The sequence below is a fragment of the Odocoileus virginianus genome, chromosome 23 (genome assembly GCF_023699985.2).
Source record: "Odocoileus virginianus isolate 20LAN1187 ecotype Illinois chromosome 23, Ovbor_1.2, whole genome shotgun sequence".
NCBI classification, from domain to species: domain Eukaryota; kingdom Metazoa; phylum Chordata; class Mammalia; order Artiodactyla; family Cervidae; genus Odocoileus; species Odocoileus virginianus.
Window position 1 is genome coordinate 13,261,581 of NC_069696.1, and position 19,562 is coordinate 13,281,142.

At 60.1% G+C, this 19,562-nt stretch overlaps 1 protein-coding gene across 1 annotated transcript in view; it reads right to left on the reverse strand.

Moving 5' to 3' along the window:
• CELSR1 (cadherin EGF LAG seven-pass G-type receptor 1) overlaps positions 1-19,562 on the reverse strand; it is a 146,598-nt gene that overhangs the window by 14,872 nt on the left and 112,164 nt on the right. The window contains exons 14-24 of the mRNA XM_020893634.2: positions 17,595-17,715; positions 15,525-15,708; positions 15,082-15,183; positions 14,414-14,508; positions 13,808-14,017; positions 12,468-12,651; positions 10,852-10,995; positions 5,756-5,960; positions 4,553-4,720; positions 2,803-2,929; positions 814-1,014 (exon numbers count right to left, since the gene is read on the reverse strand). Of these exons, the coding sequence (XP_020749293.2) occupies positions 814-1,014; positions 2,803-2,929; positions 4,553-4,720; positions 5,756-5,960; positions 10,852-10,995; positions 12,468-12,651; positions 13,808-14,017; positions 14,414-14,508; positions 15,082-15,183; positions 15,525-15,708; positions 17,595-17,715 (1,741 nt within the window). The remainder of the gene's footprint in view (positions 1-813; positions 1,015-2,802; positions 2,930-4,552; positions 4,721-5,755; positions 5,961-10,851; positions 10,996-12,467; positions 12,652-13,807; positions 14,018-14,413; positions 14,509-15,081; positions 15,184-15,524; positions 15,709-17,594; positions 17,716-19,562) is intronic.

Here is a 19,562-nt window from a genome sequence, read left to right on the forward strand (position 1 = left end):
CGTCACCTTTTAAATACACTGTGGCTGGTGGGCAAGAATGCAACTGATTATATACATCTAGCCCCATAATAGGCAGCTACCTTGCTAAACTCTTTAATTATTTCTCATAATGTGTCTGTAGGTTGGTCTGGATTTTTCTGTGAGGTCCATCATATCAAATGTATAATCACCTAACGATAACTTCCAAGAGCCTAGGTAACGCCCCATGAATCCACGTGACACCCCAGGAGCCCACATGACCTGGGGCGGCTTGAGCGAGATGCCCTGTATTTAACGCGATCACACTGACGTTCACCCTTCCTCCTCTCCCCCACGATTCTCTGTCCGCAAGCTCCCTTCTCTCGTCACCCTGCCGACCCGGACCACCACATCACCGAGTTCTGGCCTGTCCTAAACACCAGTGCTTTCACGGAGACTGTGGCCGTGACACCCCAGAAAGTGCAGGGCTGGGAGACGTGGCCCCACAGGGATGACTTCAGGCTCAAGTGACGGCTCGCAGGACTCTGGGGTCTCACGAGTGTACTCTCTGATGTAATCACAAGCACCTGGATCAGGAAAGTGAGCACTGATGCGCACAGAGCCCTTGGCTCCCAAGGTGACCTTGCAGGGAGATTCCTGCTGAGGGCAAAGACACACGCCCACGTGCCGGGCCTGGGTCCCCAACTTCCCACTAGACTTCCCAGCCTCACCCATCCCTGGAAACGGCCGCAGACACGCCGCCCGGCCCCAAGAACGGGTGAGAGGACCCCGCCTGCTCCAGCCCTGGAGGAAGGTCGGCCCGCGCGCACGCCCAGGTAGGGGCAGGGTCCTCACCGGGTTCTCTGTCTGGGCGATCCCGATGACAAAGACCAGCTGGGAGGAGAAGAGCGCGGCGATGAGGTTCCTGTGGATGCCGTTCAGGTTGGAGCGCAGCGTCCGCGCCAGCGCCAGGAGCACGAAGGCCACCAGCAGCGCGGCCAGCGACAAGGACACGGCCGCGTAGGTCACGATCTTCAGAGGCAGGACCTCCCCGTGCTGCGGGTGGGTGGGCCAAGGGCGAGAGAAAGCGTGAGGGCCGTGGCTCTGACGGTGCTTTTGCACAATCAAGACACATTGACACTTAATTACCGCAGACAGGAGCCAGGGTGACAACCACGTGGCTCTCAGGGGAGCAGAAACCAAGGACGACAATGAAACCAGCAGTCTGGGCTGATAACAAAGTTCTGCAGATGCCGGGGGTGGGGGTGGGGGGAGGCGGGGACGGCTGCAAGCACTGTGGAGGGACACAGAGCCCGTGACCTGCACACTCAGACTTGGCCGAGATGGCAACTTTCAGGTTAGGTGTGTTTTGCCATGGTAAAAACGGATTCAAAAGCAAAAACCCTCACACGTAACTCCTGCTATCTGGCAGGTACAGAACCTGTCCACTCAGATGCTGAGCTGAGAGACCTTCAAACAGAGTCTCAGCTCACATCAAAGACAAGAGGTGTCTGGGCTGTAGAAAATGACAGTCATCCCCTTTGATTTTTGTTTTCTTCATGTTTTTCAAAATAGGACACCCATCCAGGCCAGAGCCCAGTGGAGGTTCGGCACTTGGGGCACAAACATACCGATTCTATGGTAACTTCTAGAAAGCGCTATTCTGAACTCATACAGAATTGTCAGACGGGCTGCCTGGGGGAAGTGAGGAGCCAGGCCTGGGTAGGCCAGGGTGAGGGGGGCACCGAGTGCTCCGGAAACTGTAGCAGCAGCTACTCCCTGAGGCTGGGGGTCTTCAGACCCCTCTGGCTTTGAGGCCCCAGGGCGTGGGGGGGCCTCGAGTCCTACTCTCGTTTAATTTCTTCTACCAGGACTTCCTTCTGCTTCCTTTGCCTGTGAGGCTGCTCCTGGCACTGCCCAGCTTCCTGGCCATCAGGGGACCCCCAAACCCGCCCCTCTGTGGACAAGGATGATTCACAATCAACCCCGTCCAGGCCGCAGCCCCGCGCTTCCCGCTGGAGAGTGCCCCTGCCCACGGGAGCCTTGCTGTCCCAGCGCCCAGAGGTACAGTCTCTGCTGTTGACACTGACGGCCCGTCAGCAGCAGCTTGTGGCTGACTCACCTCCCGAGAATGTGACAGACACTTGGGCCACCCCAGACCCAGAGTCCCGGGAGGGATGATGGCCGGGCTGCCCGGGGCACACTGCAGGCCTGAAAACAGGGTGAGGTCCCCGAGGCACCCAGGCCGGGTCCTCGCACCCGCGCACCCCGGGGCCCTGCCCCGCTCCCAGGCCCCGCCCCACTCCCAGGCCCCACGGCCTCATCGGAGGCCCAGGGAGGCCACTGAAGACGCTGGAGGTTAAACATCAGCTGCCCACTGCTTCTGCGGCTCCAGACCGAGCCTTTTCTGTCCTCCCAGGGGCGGTGTGTATGGCATTGGAGGGAAATAACTTTTATTGTTCCCGCCCTGTCTCTTCCTTAAAATTTTACGTGCAGCAGAAACCACATCACCTAACAGATTGCTGAGCACCCTGCTTTGAAGTGAGGTGCATATTCCAGGAGTTTCCCTTCAGCCGGAGGTTCGGGGCGGCCATCACAGTTTTTAACTTACAATGTGGCCTCTTTGAAAACCCCTTCTGGGGGGTTTTATTAAGAAAATCCTAAGAGTCTGGCCAGTCCTCCCAGAAGACAGTTTGCAGTTGTGGCATCGGTTTGTTCAGAGCCCTTAGGAGGAGAGGGAGAGCTCGCCGAGGGGTGGGTTTGGGGCCAGGCTGATTTTCCAGAGGGACGGGTCCCTGGACACACTGGCCAGGTGGGCGGGGTGGCCCTGCGGCTGGTGCCCACCTCACGCCGGGAGACGTCCATGAGCACGGCCGAGCTGGCGGCGTGGTTGCAGCGGCAGGCCACGTGGGTCCGGTTCCGGGACAGCAGCTCACAGCCTTTGGCCGACCAGCCTCCAGTCCCACCGGTGCTGCAGAGGAGAAGGGGGTGAGGGGGGGTCTCCGAGGCTCTACCACCCCCGCTGGAGCCCAAGCAATGTCCTTGGTGTGTCCTGGCCAGGCGCCACTGTCTCCGCTGTGAGGACCGCGGGCTGGCCGCACCGGGGACCGTGTGAACCCTCTCCCTTCCCTTCCCAGGCCTCTAATGAGCACCCTTGGAAGTTCACATCTCATGCATCATCCAGCAGTAAAACTTCAACGGGTGTCAGAGGCCTCTGTGTCAGAGACATCACTCAGTTGTTCAAACAGCCACTTTGTGCTTGAGTCTCCTTTTGAGTCTCGATGATTTAAGAAGAAACCTGGTGCATCCGTTCACACTTTCATCTTCAGATTGCACAAGGTTTTATGGCAGCCGCCTGGAAGTGGGGCCCATTATTACCCTGCTTTACTGAAGGGAAGCCCCAAATGACAGGCTGCCGCAGAGCCCTGCCCTCCTGACTCTGGGAAAGCTGAGCGACGCCTCTGATCCTTAGTCTATTCATCTGTGAAATGGGATGTGAAGGCTCACACGTGTTTGCCAAGAACGTGAATATCTGGGCCGGCAGGTGCAGCACAAAACAGGGCGGATAATTAGCGCACCAGCTAATTGCTGGGATCCAATCAAGTGACCACGAGAGACAGTCGGGCCCAGCGCGTGCCAGACAGACCTCAACGCCACCCTCCTTGTCAAAGGGGGCCCTTCATTCTCTTTTGTAAGCCAAGCGTCTGCTACCCTCCAGGCGCTATGCTGGCTGCTCGTTAACTAGAATTTGGAAAAACCAGAAGGAGGGGGAGTGACGCGTGGTCTGTGCCGAGCCAAACCTGCTTTGCAGCGGGAGCACCAGCCCACAGCCCCGCAGAGCCCCCGCGGCAGACACCCCGCCGTCCAGCGGAGCCACAATGTCAGGGAAGGTCTGGGCTGCACCGGAGCGAGCTCAAGAATCTGTCCTGGGTGCGAGCGTGGCGGGCGGGGGTCAGAGGCAGACGGATGCTGCTGCTGAGGGCAGGGCCTCTGAGCGGTCAAGTCAGCCCCAGCAGCTGCCATGTGGGTCTCCGGGGTGGGACGGCTGAAGTCAGGGACCCTGGTCTGCTACGGGAAGCCCTCCCTCACGTCTGGGATTTCCCACTGTCAGTGTGGGAGGACCCTGGACCCAGTCTCTGACTCCCGCCCCCGTGTGTGTCCAGAACGAGCCCCTGCCTTGTCCGGTGGTGACCGGGGCACCTGCTGGCAGGAGTGCTGCAGGGGAGTGGCCCTGTCCCCGTGCTGGGCTTCCGGGAGGTCACTGTGTGTGCCTGTGCACGTGTGTGCACACGTGTGCACAATGTGCATATCTGTGTTTCAGGCACGTGTCTGTGTGCATTCATGGACACACGAACGTGGTCATAACTGGGTGTGTGTGCACACACACGTCTGAGTTTCCAGGTGTGTATGCATGTACACTTGTGCTTATGGAAGGCTCTGACGCCCCAGGAGGGACAGAAAGGGACCACAGACAAACGCTCCCCGCCCCAGGACACTCTGCCAATGGAGCGTTGGGGGCCTGTGGGCAGGAACCCGCCTCAGCAAAGCCCCCCAGAGACACAGCGTTGGGGGCAGGGGATGACGTCACGCTTACGTGATGGAGTGGTTCCAGAACACGCAGACCGGCTTGGTGCGCTCCTCCGTCTCCAGGAGGGTGAATTCCACCAGGACGGGCCTCTCCAGGGGGCTGGGCAGTGGGGCCCCCTCGCTGTAAACCACCGTGCTCACCACCGGCGTGTTGATGACGGGCCGGTTAGGCAGCCTGCAGGGAGAAGGCAGAGCCCAGGACAAACCTGCGTGCGGCCACGGCGAGGACACAGCTCGGGGTCTCTCCGGGAGGGACCAGACCAAGCGTGCGAGCTCAGGGCCTCTGCCCTTGAGAGCGTGTGACGGGCTGGGTGGAGGAGGAGGGGTGTGGGCTTGGTGAAGGTTTGACCACGGACAGGTGAGCACACGCACCTCGGACGGAGGCGGACTCTGGAAATTTAACATGAAGAGAAGGAATGAGTGAGCAGATGTCGGGCCCCACAACCTATAACAGAGCCAGAAAACCCTGGCCCGCGGGAAACGTCCCGTAAGAGTAACGCGATGCAGTGGTTGTGGCTCAGGGAGGCCTCTCGTCCAGTCCCCGGGCGGGGTGCACACAAGGACCACAGCCCCGGGCAGGAGCTGCAAAGTGACTTGAAGGTTGAAAAGAGCCAGGCCTCCATGGGTGCCTGCCTCTGCTCAGGCCTCAAAGCCCTCGGGCGGCGTTTGATTCTTCAGCCAGTGTTTACTAAGCTGCCCTTGGTGAGAAGAGCCGCCTCACTGGGAAAGACCCTGATGTTGGGAAAGACTGAAGGCAGGAGGAGAAGGGGAAACAGAGGATGAGATGGTTGGATGGTATCACCGACTCAATGGACATGAGATTGAGCAAGCTCCGGGAGTTGGTGATGGACAGGGAAGCTGCGGGTGCTGCAGTCCATGGGGTCACAGAGTCGGACACGACTGAGCGCCTGAACAACTTAGGGCTGGGGTCACTGGCAGCTGGTGGCAGGCAGGTGCGAGGGGACAGACGCTCCAAGCAGGAATAACACTGCCAAGCCTGGGGCCTGTGTCGGGAGGGGCACTCCTGGCAGAAACGGCAGGCAGACTCCGAACGCCTGTCCGAGGGAGATCGCGGGGCAGCGGTATCTGGCCTGGAGCCGGGGTCACTGTGCAGTGTCCTTGTACAGATGTTCCAGTAGTCGAGATTTTGATTTATCAGCACTTGGAACCTTATGGAAATCCCCACCCCGACTCCTGGAGTCAGCCTTACCTGAGGCTGCGGCGATCCGGGTCGTAGTGCTCCGGCAGCAGCTGTCCCAGGGTCCGGTAGATGAGGACCAGGGCAATGGCAAACTGCCCAGGCTCCTCGGGGTGTCTCTTCCGCCTCCTGGACGGGGCCTCCGTCTCGGCACTGGGCCGTGGGCGCACCATCTGGGGGGTGGTCTTGCGACCGGCTGGCCTCACCGTGGGGCCCTCTGCAACGGAAGCACAGACTGAGGATGGGGGCCAGACACCTGTGATCCCACCAGACCGCTTTCTCCTCGAGCCAGTGAAATCCATGGGTGCTCTGTGGAAAACCGTAGGCAGTTCCTCAGAAACACGAACACAGAACTGCCCAGGACGCTGCAGCCCCACTTCTGGTTGTGCCCAAAGAGCTGGGAACAAGCTCTGGGAACAAGCCGAAGCTTGCACACCTATGCTCACGGCCCCGTGAATCACGGCAGCCACAAGGTGGAGCAGCCCAGGTGTCCCTCCATGGATGATGGGCTGGCAAAACGTGGTCCATCCATGCGGGCTATAGCGTGGGTGAACCCGGGGACACGATGTTCAGTGAGGACAGTGTGCGACACTGTAGATCCCACCCACGTGGGTGGCCCGGAGACCCCCTCGCATGCACAGAAAGCAGCTCCCCACTAGCCTCGCGGGAGGCTCACGGCCACACCCACGTTTCCAACAACCCCCAGAGCGCCTGCTGGGCCTTGTCCAGAGGTCATCTCGGGAAGCATCTCCACCCAGCACACACCGCCTGGAGCACAGGTTCCAGGGAGGCAGGTGGTGGGAGAGGGTCTTTCCTCTGCCCCCATGATGGGGGTGCTGCAGGCGGGGGGCCAGGCTCAGGGTGGCCGGCCGAATCCAGCAGATTCCCCTCTGCTCAGCCAGTGCCGCCCCGAGGCAGACACCCACTTTCCACATCCTCTTGGCCCTGCTCAGAGCCGTACCGGTCAGCGGCTGGTTAACACTCCAGCTGACCATACTCAGGCTGGTTAGCAACCCTGGTTAGCCACACTCAGCCTAGTTAACAACCCTGGTTAGTCACATTCAGGCTGGTTAACAGCACTGGCTAACCACCCTCAGGATGGTTAATAGCACTGGTTAGCCACCCTCAGGATGGTGCATGGCTAGCCACCCTCAGGCTGGTTAACAACCCTGGCTAGCCACCCTCAGCCTGGTTAACAACACTGGTTAGCCACCCTCAGGATGGTTAACAACACTGGACGGTCACCCTCAGGATGGTTAACAACCCTGGCTAGCCACCCTCAGCCTGGTTAACAACACTGGTTAGCCACCCTCAGGATGGTTAACAACACTGGACGGTCACCCTCAGGATGGTTAACAATCCTGCCTAGCCACCCTCAGCCTGGTTAACAACACTGGTTAGCCACCCTCAGGATGGTTAACAACACTGGACGGTCACCCTCAGGATGGTTAACAACTCTGGCTAGCCACACTCAGCCTGGTTAACAATACTGGTTAGCCACCCTCAGCCTAGTTAACAACCCTAGTTAGTCACATTCAGGCTGGTTAGCAGCACAGGCGAACCACTCTCAGGCTGGTTAACAACCCTGGCTAGCCACCCTCAGCCTGGTTAACAACACTGGCTAGCCACCCTCAGGATGGTTAACAACCCTGGTTAGCCATATTCAGGCTAGTTAACAGCATGGCTAGCCACCCTCAGGCTGGTTAACAACTCTGACTAGCCAAGCTCAGCCTGGTTAACAACACTGGTTAGCCACCCTCACGCTGGTTAACAACCCTGGTTAGCCACATTCAGGCCAGTTAACAGCATGTCTAGCCACCCTCAGGCTGGTTAACAACCCTGACTAGCCACCCTCAGGCTGGTTAGTGAGGCAGGCTGGTCAACATTGGCTTTGGGGTCAGCGGGGCGGGGCTCTGACCACCGCTAGGGTTGTTGCTTTCAGGGTCTGGCTGCGAGCTTTCTGGAAGGTGCGTGCAGGAGGCACCGCCCCCTCTCCTGCTTCGGCTGGCTGGTCCCCTCACGGGCTGTCCGGGATCTTCCTGGGCAGGGGGCACGGCGCAGGCTGTGGGCTTCTTGTGTGGAGGCCCGGGTGCCCCCAGGCTGGGGGACCCTGCCAGCCCCCCTGACTTGGGACAGACGCCGCCCTGTCGAGGGCATGGACTGACGAGCTGAGGTAACTGTCTTCACAGCAAGGGCACCTGCGCTCTGCCCTCCTGCTCATCCCACGCAGGAGCCGACCCAGTCCTCCCGAGCCTCCACCGTCTGCTCCCGCGGCCAAGGTTCACTGCCCCAGGCCCCCTCCTCCAGCAAGGCTGCTGCCTCCGGGGCATGATGTGAGAGGCCTGGTGGGGGCAGTGGACAGTGCCCCAAGGCATCAAGGTGGCCTCTCGGGAGCATGTCACACCCCAGAGCACACACACGCCTTCCCCGTGTCTGCTCCTGGCCCCAGACGAATCGCTGAGTCTGAAGCCCCAGTTTCTTCCACAACTGGCCCATTGCGCCTCCAACAACGGGTCAGCCGGAAAGCAGGTGCCAGAGGCCCCATGTGGACGATGAATCCAGGGGTTCCCCACCCCAGTGGAACAGACAACACTCAGCCACGTGGTCTAGGCCAAGGCGGGAAGGTCAGTGTCTGAGGAAGGCAGACGTGGGCTTGGTGAAGCCCGAGGTGGGGGTGAGAGTGGACAGAGGCTTGGAGCCCCCCAGGGCCAGGTGGTCACCCTGTGGGTGACGGGGCGGGGAGAAGGGCGTCTTCCAGGAGGAGCACCTGAGCAGCTGGTAGGACACCGGGGGCCGGGGGGCTGGGCTGCACTCCGGGAAGCCCATCTGCAAGGGTCTCACCACATCTCAGGCTAAGGGAGCTTAGGGTCCTGGTCCTCAGCTTCCCGGCCACGCAGCAAGTCAGGTGTCTGGGAAAGTGGCAGGCGGGGGCCACAGAGGCCCCGGGGGGGATCTTATCAATAAGAGAATCGGTGGGTTTACTACGGGGTGATTGTGCTGGTCAACTGACATTTTGGCAACTTAAGTAAATACCATATGGAATAAAGGCCACGTGCAGGGGGCCGGGGTGTCAGCTGGGGGCTTCCCAAGGAAAGCAGGGAAGCAGGTACTGGAAGCTTCTCCCACAGAGTTTCCTAAAGCAAACAGCCTTGTGCCTGTCCACTCCTGATGTCACAGGCCCCAAGAGAGGGTGACCCAGGGGCCAGTTCAGAGGCAGAAATGCTGATGCCCTCACAGAGAAAGAGCCTGATGTTAGGTCAAGACACTAAACTATACGCAGATATACACAAACACACAGCTCTCCATCCCACCTTATCTCGGGGGTTGCGTTTCAGGACTCCCTGTGGATGCCTGGAAACATAGAGAGTTTTTGATGCTATTCAGTCACCCAGTCATGTCCAACTCTTTGCGATCCCCTGGACGGCAGCACCCCAGGCCTCCCTGTCCCTCACCACTCCTAGTTTGTCCAGGTTCATGTCCATTGCATCAGCGATGCCGTCCAGTCATCTCATCCTCTGATGCCCTCTTCTCCTTCTGCCCTCAATCTATCCCAGCATCAGGGACTTTTCCAATGAGTCAGCTGTTCACATCAGGTGACCGAAATACTGGAGCTTCAGCTTCAGCATCAGTCCTTCCGGTGATTATTCAGGGTTGATCTCCCTTAAGATTGACTGGTTTGATCTCCCTGCAGTCCAAGGGACTTTCAAGAGTCTTCTCCAGCACCATAGTTCAAAGGCATCAATTCCTCAGCGCTCTGCCTTCTTTATGGTACAGCTCTTATAACGTACATGACCACTGGGAAGATCATAGCCTTGACTAGACAGACCTTCGTTGGCAGAGCAATGTCTCTGCTTTTCAACACACTCTCTAGGTTTGTCATTGCTTTCCTGCCAAGAAGCAATCATCTGATTTCATGACTCCAGTTACAGTGATTTTAGAGACAAGAAGAGGAAATCTGTCACTACTTTCACCTTTTACCCTTCTGTTTGCCATGAACTAATGGGGCCGGATGCCATGATCTTAGTTTTTTTAATATTTAGTCTTAAGTCTTACCACCAAACCCTATATATTTTATTTTTTCCCTATGCATACATACAAAATTTAATTGGTAAATTAGCATATTAAAAATTAATAGCAAATATCTGTGAGAGTAGGACCATAAACAAGGCTGAGCACCAAAGAACTAATGTTTTTGAAGTGTGGTGCTGGAGAAGACTCTTGAGAGTCCCCTAGACGGCAAGGAGATCCAACCAGTCCATCCTAAAGGAAATCAGTCCTGAATATTCATTGGAAGGACCGTTGCTGAAGCTGAAGCTCCAATACTTTGACCACCTGATGCGAAGAGACGATTCACTGGAAAAGACCCTGATGCTGGGAAAGATTGAAGGCAGGAGGAGAGGGGACGACAGAGGGTGAGATGGTGGGGGAGGGTCAATGGGCATCACTGACTCAATGGACATGAGTTTGAGTAAACTCCGGGAAGTGGTGATGGACAGGGCAGCCTGGCATGCCACAGTCCACGGGGTCGCAGAGAGTTGGACATGACTGAACAACAATATCCTACATCAGTGTAAAACTTTAAAAGTATTTAAGATGTCTGAATAATCATATAACTGACAAGACAAACTGACCAAAAAGGTTTCAAATGTTAAACTGCCCGTTACAGAAGAGTACAGAAGTCCCTATTTGGGGAGAGATGCTTTCAGCAGCTGGAGAGCATCTGTGAAAAATACTTTAAGAAAGTTCGCCGTGTTTAAGCCGCACGGTTTTAGTGTTAACTCAGGACTGGAGAACTGCACTCAGAAGGCTCTGGTTGGTTTTCTGGGGGCTCGGGGAGGAGTCTAACGTTTCACATCCATGGAGAGGCAGCTTTTCACTGCACAAGGAAGACCAGCTCACACACAATGTGGGTGTTCACTCCGTCACCATGTTATAAATCAGCCAAATTTCTGCAAGGCATCCCCGTGGCTGCCCTTCCCTCTGGGCCGGCAAACGCCGGGCTGCAGGGTGCAGGGCAGAGGGCCGGGGCCACGGCAGGCTGACCCGCTCCCCTCGGCCTCCCCCACCTGCCAGCCCCCGGGGGAGCCCCCACGTCTCATCAGCCTTACCTCTCCTCTCGGCTGGTTTGAAGAAATCCTCCGAGAAGAAGACTGAGGACTCCAGGTCTTTGGGGACCTCGCCCCGGAGGTGCTCGAGCCGCGGCACGTGGGCTCCCGTGAAGTTCAGCTTGTCAAAGACGTCGACGGCGAGAACTGGGGGGGTCGGGGGGACGTCATCACATGCGGCTCCCGACCCCCCCGCCCTGTGGAGAGCCCGTCCGGACCCCTATTGCTTCCAAATGGCCCAGAAGGGCTGTCCCTGGTCACCATCCCCTTTGAACAGAACTGACGCCCACTTCCGGCTGAGTCAGACAGCTGGGGGCCTGACCTGGGGACCTGGGGAGCTTCAGGAGGGGCGCCCCTCACCCCGCCCCACGGGAGTGTCATTTCCCTGCAGCCATGACCCTCCTGACGGTCACCCTGCAGGCTCCAGGGTGAACCCCCAGGTCATGCTGCTGAGCTGTTTGATTCAACACCCCCTCTGTGAAGGGTACCCTCAAGTCACTGCACAGGAAAGAGGGGTGCTCCCACCCCGGCAGTCAGGGTCAGGGGCAGCAGGAGTCCTGAACGCGGGAGGCAGGGGCGGCTGGCCCCAAGGACTGGGAAAGTGGACAGGCTGGCCCCAGCACAAGGGGCACCCAGGGGGACTCTCTCGGTCCAGGGAAGGGGGAGGGTCCCAACCCCAGAGCATCAGGGGTGGACGCTGGAGGGTGTGCAGGCAGAGGGGCTGGGAGGCTTGGCCGGGACCTGCCTCTCCAAGGGGCAGCAGCTGCACCAGGCGCCCCTCGGGTGCCCGCGTCCTGTCTGCCCCGGGAGTCTGCAGGCCATTTCTGCTAAACCCTCTTCACAGCCGGAGGCAGGGACCCCGGGTGCTCACCCTTCCCTCCTGCCCCAGTGATGACAGCGTCCCACGCCCTCCTCCACCCCAGCGCCCCGGGCTCAGGTGAGCTCAGCATGAGCATCCGGTCAGCAGTGAGGGCCCCTCCCCGTAAGCCTGAGGGTCCACGACAGGGATGCTAGCTCTGGGTTAAGGGCTCAGCCCTCTGGAGACAGATGGTCCCGGAAATTAAGGGGTGACTCCCAGGGAAGGAGCAGTGCCAGGGCCCTGCCTGAGGCCCCACAGGGGAGCTTAATTAACACAGGAGTGAGACTAGGAGCCCCACAGGCAGGACGGCCCCCTCCAGCATCTCCGCCGCTCCATCTGGGCAGCTGGGGCTGGCTCCACCATCAGGGTTGCCTCCCCAGGAAGGAAGCCGACTGTTTAAGCCCAGAGCCCAGAATAGCGCGTCCTGGGTCCCTGGGGTCACTTGGTCCACAGGCATTGGCTGTGCGGATGGCTCAGCCCCCGGCCCGGCGCGGTGGGTGTGGGGGGCGGCATTCCCCTGCGCCTGCTACCAGCGCCTATCTCCGACCCTCTGGGGTCTGCACCTCTGCCTGAGCCTGAAGGCTGGACCTGTGGCCAGACGCTTGAGCCCGCCTCCCCGGGCAGCCCGATCCCTAGTTCTGCAAGGCCTGCGGACCACCAAGATCCTCCCCGCGCCGACCCTTCCCTGAGACGAGGCCAAGGGAGGCGGCACTGCAGACGGGCCCTAGGGGTCCCCTGCCCTGCTGGGCCGCGGCCTCACCCATGTTAGCTGTGACGATGACAAAGGGCCGCAGGTACGTCCTCCGCAGGTTCCGGGCCACGTTGCTGAAATAGGCCTCAAAGCGCCGCAGCAGCTGCGCCGTGCCAGCCTCGCTCCGCTGGATCTGCTCCCAGGCGGCCCTGGTGGCTGGGGCCAGGAGGGCGCTGCCCGCCCGGACGACGTCCTGCTCGGACAGACAGACGGACAGGTGGTGCTCAGCTCACGAGCAGCCAGCCCGCGGGAGCCTGATTAAGGAGATGGGGCCTGGGCTCTGGGGAGCCTTCAGGACCAGGCTAGGCCAAGACGGTCAGATATGGGGAGAGACGCTGGGGTCTAACCTCTATGGTTGGGGAAGCCTTGCAGGGCTTCACCCCGAGATGCCCAGGGGAGAAGGCAGGCAGAGACGCCCCCCGGATACGTCGGCAACACCCCCCCACCAGGAGAGCCAGGCGTGGGGCCCCTGGCCACTGCTGAACCCACAGGGAGGGCAGCCCAGGACGCCCCGTGCACTCCGGTTCAGGTGACGCCCCCTCCCCCAAAACTGCAGATGAACGGGGGGCAGGGTGGCGAGGACTCAGGGGGCCACGACCCAGACTGAAGGCAGGATGAGAAACTTCTGTTTGCAAACCATCAGAAATGGGAACAAAACTCCCTTGGCCCCAACCCTCAGGCCTGGATTGAGATGCAGGTGACAGGACCTTCCAAGGCCCTGAGGACTCTGCGCGGAGGTTCCCGGGGGGCTCAGCACGGACAGGAAGGTTTCCTGGGGGCTCTGCGTGGACTGGGAGGCCTTAGGAGTAAAGCGGAAACACGAGGCAAGGCCAGCCACCCCCCGACACAAGAGCAGTTTATAGGCTAGATGAACGCGTCTCCTCACCGATTATTCTCAACAGACGCTTCTTAGGGACCAAACACTGAACACAACGCAGGGCTGTCTCTAGGGCAGGAGACACCAGGCCACCTGAGCTCGGGACCTCAGGGGCTGGGAGACCCCGGCGCCCACCTCTTACAGGCTGCATGCCCTTGGCCCCCTGTGCCGCAGATTCCGTAACTGTAAAGCCGGGCAACAGTGGGCTCCACAGTGGATGAGTGTGGCAGTCAGCGGGCTGACTCAGGTGGACCACCCCGGATGCTGGTGTGCAAGCAGCATCACGGTCTTCCCCGTCAGGCCTGCTCCTAACCCTCGTGAGCCCCCTTTCCTGCTCACTGAATGGGCCTGAGCTTGCATCGGGAAAGTGGGGTCTTGCCCCGCGGACACTGGATGCACCGGCCGGTCACAGCCCCACCTGGACCCCGGGACGTACGGGGGCTGGGGGGTCCCGCGCCTGCCACCCTCCTACCTCGTGGAAGTCAGCGTCCCGCGTGGCCGCCAGCTCGAAGCCCTGCTGGCTGCTCTCATGCAGCAGGACGCGGCCCAGGAGCTGGTAGGCCGTCCGCACATCATTGCCGAAGAGCGCGGCCGTGTGTTGCGTGGCATTTCGCAGCGCCCGGGCCAGCCGCAGGGACCGCTCCCCGTCCATCTGTGTCTCGTTCCGGCTCAGCTTCTCGTTCTGGGTTGGGGAGCAAGCGCCACGTCGGCCCCGGGCCCTTCGCAGGACACAGGGCCCGTTGCTTTCCAGTGGAAACCCCCTTCTCAGGGAAGAACTTTAAAAACCCCCAGACCCCCAGATGGCCGTGGCACTCAGAAGGAGGGTGTGTCAGGCTCCAAAGCACCTGGAGAAAGAGCCCAGGTGGACGAGGACCAGGGCAGGGTGTGGGGAGCCCAAACCCTGGGACCCCGAGTCTGCAGACCCAGACATGGGCTGGGGTCTGGAAAGGGAGGAGGAGATGGCCGCCCAGGGGCCCCAACAGACGTGTGGCCCTGCGCCTCGGCCGGCCTGGGACCGCGTGATCACGGGAGCCTGGACACCCAGCGCCCTCCCGCGTGTCCCCAGGGTGCAGCCTACCATGGCTTTGAGGTCCATGAAGGAGACGGTGGTGCAGTTAAAGAGCTCCGGGGGCAGCCAGCCCTTCTCCCCACTGCAGTGCCGGACCGCGTTTCCTAGGGAGCAGGGAAGGACTTGTCGAGCCCAAAAGCTGACTTGTGAGCCAACCCCTGGCTGGCCCAGCGCCCGCGGGTGCCATAGCCATGAAGCCAACACCACTCTGCCCTCAGGTCTGGGGCCATGCCCACATCTGCCCGACATTCACATTACAATTGACCTGGGCTGCTCAGTTACTATGGGTGGGCAGCTGAGCAAGTCCGTGAAAAGATAAATCAGCTGGTGGTCTCTGGACCGCCCACTGTGTCCATGGGCGCAGCCCTGGATCCCACTCGGGGCTGGCGCTTTCTGCATCATCTCACTGGACCTTCTGGGCCTCTCGAGGTGTGGGTGCAGGTCTCACCAAGAGACCTCCCAACCCTCCCACCACTGTGCTCTTCACATTTTCTGTGTGCTCTTTCCAGGTTCTGCCATTTACGACTGATGAAAAAGTTATCTTATTCCCCTGGCACTTTGGCTAAAGGAACTCTTTGCACATGGAACATCCGGTGAGCTCCGATGCCTTGGCCAGCCCTCCACTATTGATCGTCCTGCCTGGAACGGATGCCAGGGCCACACCCCGTAGTACTTACCCACAGACCCTTTGGGGCACGGCACCGCGGCTGGCTGCCCAAATTTGGTCTGTGGCCACCATATGCCAGCCTCAAACGCTCTGGGGCATCCGTTGTAGATCACTGGGGACAGAGGGGAGAGGTGCTCAGCCTGGCCCACGAGTGTGCGGTGCTTCCCACATGCTCCTCCCGGAAGGGAGCCCACCCCACTGAGAACCGGACCCCACATGCCTCCACCACGGCTGTGAGAACCTGGGAGGGGGACAGCGGCACTGACCCACGCCTCCTGGAGGGCCAGCCGCTAGAAAGCCAAGCAGACACAATGTGACCACAAGGCTGTTGGGCAACCCCATGCCCCAGGAGAGTGCAGTGCATGTATGCACACCCCCCACCTCCCCCCGGAGGCAGACACACAGTGGCCTGTCCCTGCCACATGGCCTGAGCGGGTCGAGGGCGATGCAGACCTTCGCAGCCGAGGACGGTGACCTCGGCAAAAGGGTTGTCGCAGCGGTTGCACTGGCGCCCGATGACCCCAGGCTTGCAGCTGCACTGGCCGCTGTCCATGTCGCAGACGCGGCTGTGGGAGCCGTGTGGGAAGCAGTCGCAGGGCAGGCAGGCGTCCTGCCCCGGGGGCCTGTAGTAATTCTCCTGCGGGAGCCAGAAGCAGAGCCTGGATGTCAGCGCCACAGAAGCCCCGCCCCTGGACGTGTCCTGAGTGATGTCAGGGTTCCAGCCCGGCCGGCCGGCCTAACAGCTGCCGTCCACCCATGGCCTCCAGACCGATGGCACCTGGGACCCCGCACTGGATGGGGCAGGGGGTTCTCCCTCACATCTCAGCAAGTGCTTACTGTGGGCCGGCTTCTGTTCTAAAGAGGATCTGAGACTCAGTGGCGATATGTGCCCTTGGGTACCAGGGCGGCTGATGGAGTTTTTTTTTTTAATAGTAAGAAATTAGGAGCTGCCTGAACATCTGTCATGGGGCAGGTCGGGGTGATGGTCAAGAACACAGGCTTCGGTTTTGGAAAGTCCTGGATTGACGCCCAGCTGGGTGGTTCACGGGCCACAGTGCTTTTGGCAGATCACTCGGTCCCCCGAGGTCCACGGGTCACCAGCTGGAACCTGGGATAGGCGGTGACCTGGGCAACCCGTGGCCCGGGACACAGTGACACAGGCTTCCGTGTCAGGCAGGGACATGGAACTGTCCCCTAGGGGTTCCAACCGCATGCCTTCAGGGCCTGGAGGGGGCACTACACGTGAGCAGTCACTCTGGGAGGGGACACAGATGTCACTGTCACCATTCACAGTCCTTTCTGCATTTGCTATAACTTTTTATGGAAAAAAAAAAAAAACCTAGGCATATTTTCCCCAAGTACGCTCCCCACTTCCCCTCTGCCATGCTCCCCACCGAGGCTATGACCCCATCTACCACCACGTGGCTTGCGTGGTCCTGTTCTGCTGGGGCCCTTGTGATTCTTCAGACCCCAAGCGACACGCAGACGTCAGACAGAGCGCCGGGGGCTGCAGAGAGCACCGTGAGGGCAAGGGTCCCTTCCTGGGTCAGCAGGCCCGGCCACCAGACGGCGCATCCCTCCCAGCAGCTACTGTTACGGACAGACCTTCCCTTTAGGATTCAAGTTACTGGCAGCTCATGGCAGTTGTTGACACAATATTCTGAAGGTACGTGGTGATTTCCAGGAGGCCAAGGGGGCCGGGGTTCCAATGTGATTTGGGCTGAGAACATAGGCCGTGGGTGAGGGCGACAGGTATCCAAGGCGGGGGGAGTGGGCAACGCTAGCCATATTTATTTACTTATATTTTTAAAAGATGTTTTATGTGGGCCATTTTTTAGTCTTTACTGAATCTGTTACAGTATTACTTCTGTTTTATGTTTTGGCTTTCTGGCCATGAGCCACGTGGGATCTTAGTTCCCTAACCAGGGATTGAGCCCACACTGTCCACATTGAAAGGCTAAGTTTTAACCACTGGACTGCCAGGAAAGTCCCTCATATTTTGAATGTTGGTCATTGCTGGGTGGTTTGATAAAAGTCCCGAAAAACGGTCAGCCGGGGAGAACCACGGCTGCTGCTGAAGATGAGCCAGACTCACAGAAACGTCTCAGCTTCCGATGTCCGCGTGCGGGGCTGAGCCGGCAGGCCTGGGGCGCTCAGGGTGAACGCCGGGCTCCTGTGCAGGTGGAGCCGTGTGCCCGCCCCGCCCCCCGGCCCGCTGGCTGCAGGCCTCACCTTGCACTGGCACTGCCCGCTGGTCTTGTTGCAGTCGGGGTCGAAGCCTTTGCTGACCGCCCGCCCCGCCCCAGGGCCCGCGGGCTGCAGGCCTCACCTTGCACTGGCACTGCCCGCTGGTCTTGTTGCAGCCAGGGTCGAAGCCTTTGCTGATCGCCCACCCTGCCCCCCGGCCCGCGGGCTGCAGGCCTCACCTTGCACTGGCACTGCCCGCTGGTCTTGTTGCAGTCGGGGTCGAAGCCTTTGCTGACCGCCCGCCCCGCCCCCCGGCCCGCGGGCTGCAGGCCTCACCTTGCACTGGCACTGCCCGCTGGTCTTGTTGCAGTCGGGGTCGAAGCCTTTGCTGGCCTCACAGTGGCAAGGCCCGCACACGGGGCTCCCCCACCAGCCTCTGGGGCACGGAAGGTCGATTCTGTTGGGAAATCAGACAGCCGTGGAAGGTATGTAACTGCCCCTTTTTGGAACCAGAGGGATGTTGGAGGCCTGGGCCCCGACTGGCCTAGATCTGGGCACCCCCCACCCCTGTGAGTGGTCTGTTTCCCCCTGCTGGCCTCCACTGAAGGCCTTAGCTTTTCATCTGCTATGCCCAGCCTTCAGGGGTCCAAGTCTGGAAGGGGTCTACCTACAATACTGCTATTTCAGCGGTTTGCCCACTTTTCCCTTCCCCCTGGAAGACACAGGTGATGCCCCAACCCAGCCTCCCACGAGCACCATGTCAGCAGGTTCACACTGCCCAGCACCCCCCACCAGGACGCCTGGCCCAAGGGGAGGGTGACAACCACCCTCATGCCAGGCTGGCTCTCCGTGACCCAGCGCCACCCAACACATGTGTCCTTCAGGTTCCACAAAATGAAACCCTGCCCTATGTTTACCATTCTGGCTGATGGCTTTCCATCCACCGGCCCATCAGCCGTCAACCCCTCCTTCTCACCTGTTCACCTAAGCAGCAGTTATTAAGTACCGACTGTGTACACACTAGGGGACTACGAACGACCGGGACAGGGTGGGGCTCCAGTCTGCTGTTCACGCATCTGCATCGACAGGGTGGGGACCCCAGAGCTGCGGCATCCTGCCCCTTCCCCCTGCCTCCTCAGCCCTGCCCTACGGGCAACGCCAGGCCTCAGGGACACCACACGGCCTCCCAGCCGGTGCCCTGGCCTCTGGCTTCCACTGCTGGAGCCACATTTCACCCGAGAGTCGGAGGCTCTCTGACACCCAGTCTCGATCCCCCCACTGCTTTCCTGCGGGGCCCCTGTTGCCTCCACAGAGCTGAGCCCTATTTCCAGTTTGTGGGAAGGCCCTCCACTCAGGTCTGGGAGTCTCCCCAGCCCAGAAGCTGCCTGGGACAGCAGGCGCCAGCTCTGCCCGGGACTGAATGGCCCTCTGAGCTCCTCAGGCCTCATCCCATCACTGTTCGCCGGCTCTGCCCTCTGCTGTGCCCCCTAGAATGCCCCGCCCTTCGGCCTCCCTGACTCCATCCCACCATCACCCGGCAGGCTGGGCAGTGCCGAGTGCATCCCGCCCACGGGCGGGGTGACAGCACGCACTCTGGTGCCCAGTGGGCAGAACAGAGCGAGGGGTCCCTGCAGGTAGAGCAGGCTGGCACCCACACGGCTCCCGCACCAGGATGGCCGGCACTGGCCCAGGACCACCAGCTGTGACTGCACCACCTCTCAAAGGGGCTGCAGCCTGGCGTGTGCAGAGCCCCGCAGCCCCTACCTGTGAGACCAACACTCCTGGGCTCCGGGGGCCGAGAGAGCGCAGCGCCCCCAGTGGACTACGCAGAGCAGAGTCAATTATGACCAACCCCTGACTCGAAAAGTAAAGCGTTTTCTGTAGTTACAGTCGCCTTCCCACATCGCAGCCCCTGCCTGCTCTGTGCTCAGCTGGGCTCTGGATAAACGAGCTCTGCTGTGCACTTGTGGGGCGGAAACAAGCTCAGCAGGGGTTGGTGAGAGATGCCCAGTTGGATTCTCATTTATTTCACGCCAAAGTGGAAAACACGTCCTCGTTATCCAGAACCACATGTTGCTGTTGTTTAGTCCCTTAGTCACGTCTGACTCTTTGTGATCCCACAGACTATAGGCCACCAGGCTCGCCTGTCCATGGATTCTCCAGGCAAGAATACTGGAGTGGGTTGCCATTTCCTCCTCCAGGGGATCTTCCCGACCCAGGGATTGAACCCACGTCTCCTATGTCTCCTGCATCGCAGGCAGATTCGTTGCTGCTGAGACACCTGGGAAGGCTTTTAAACGCCGT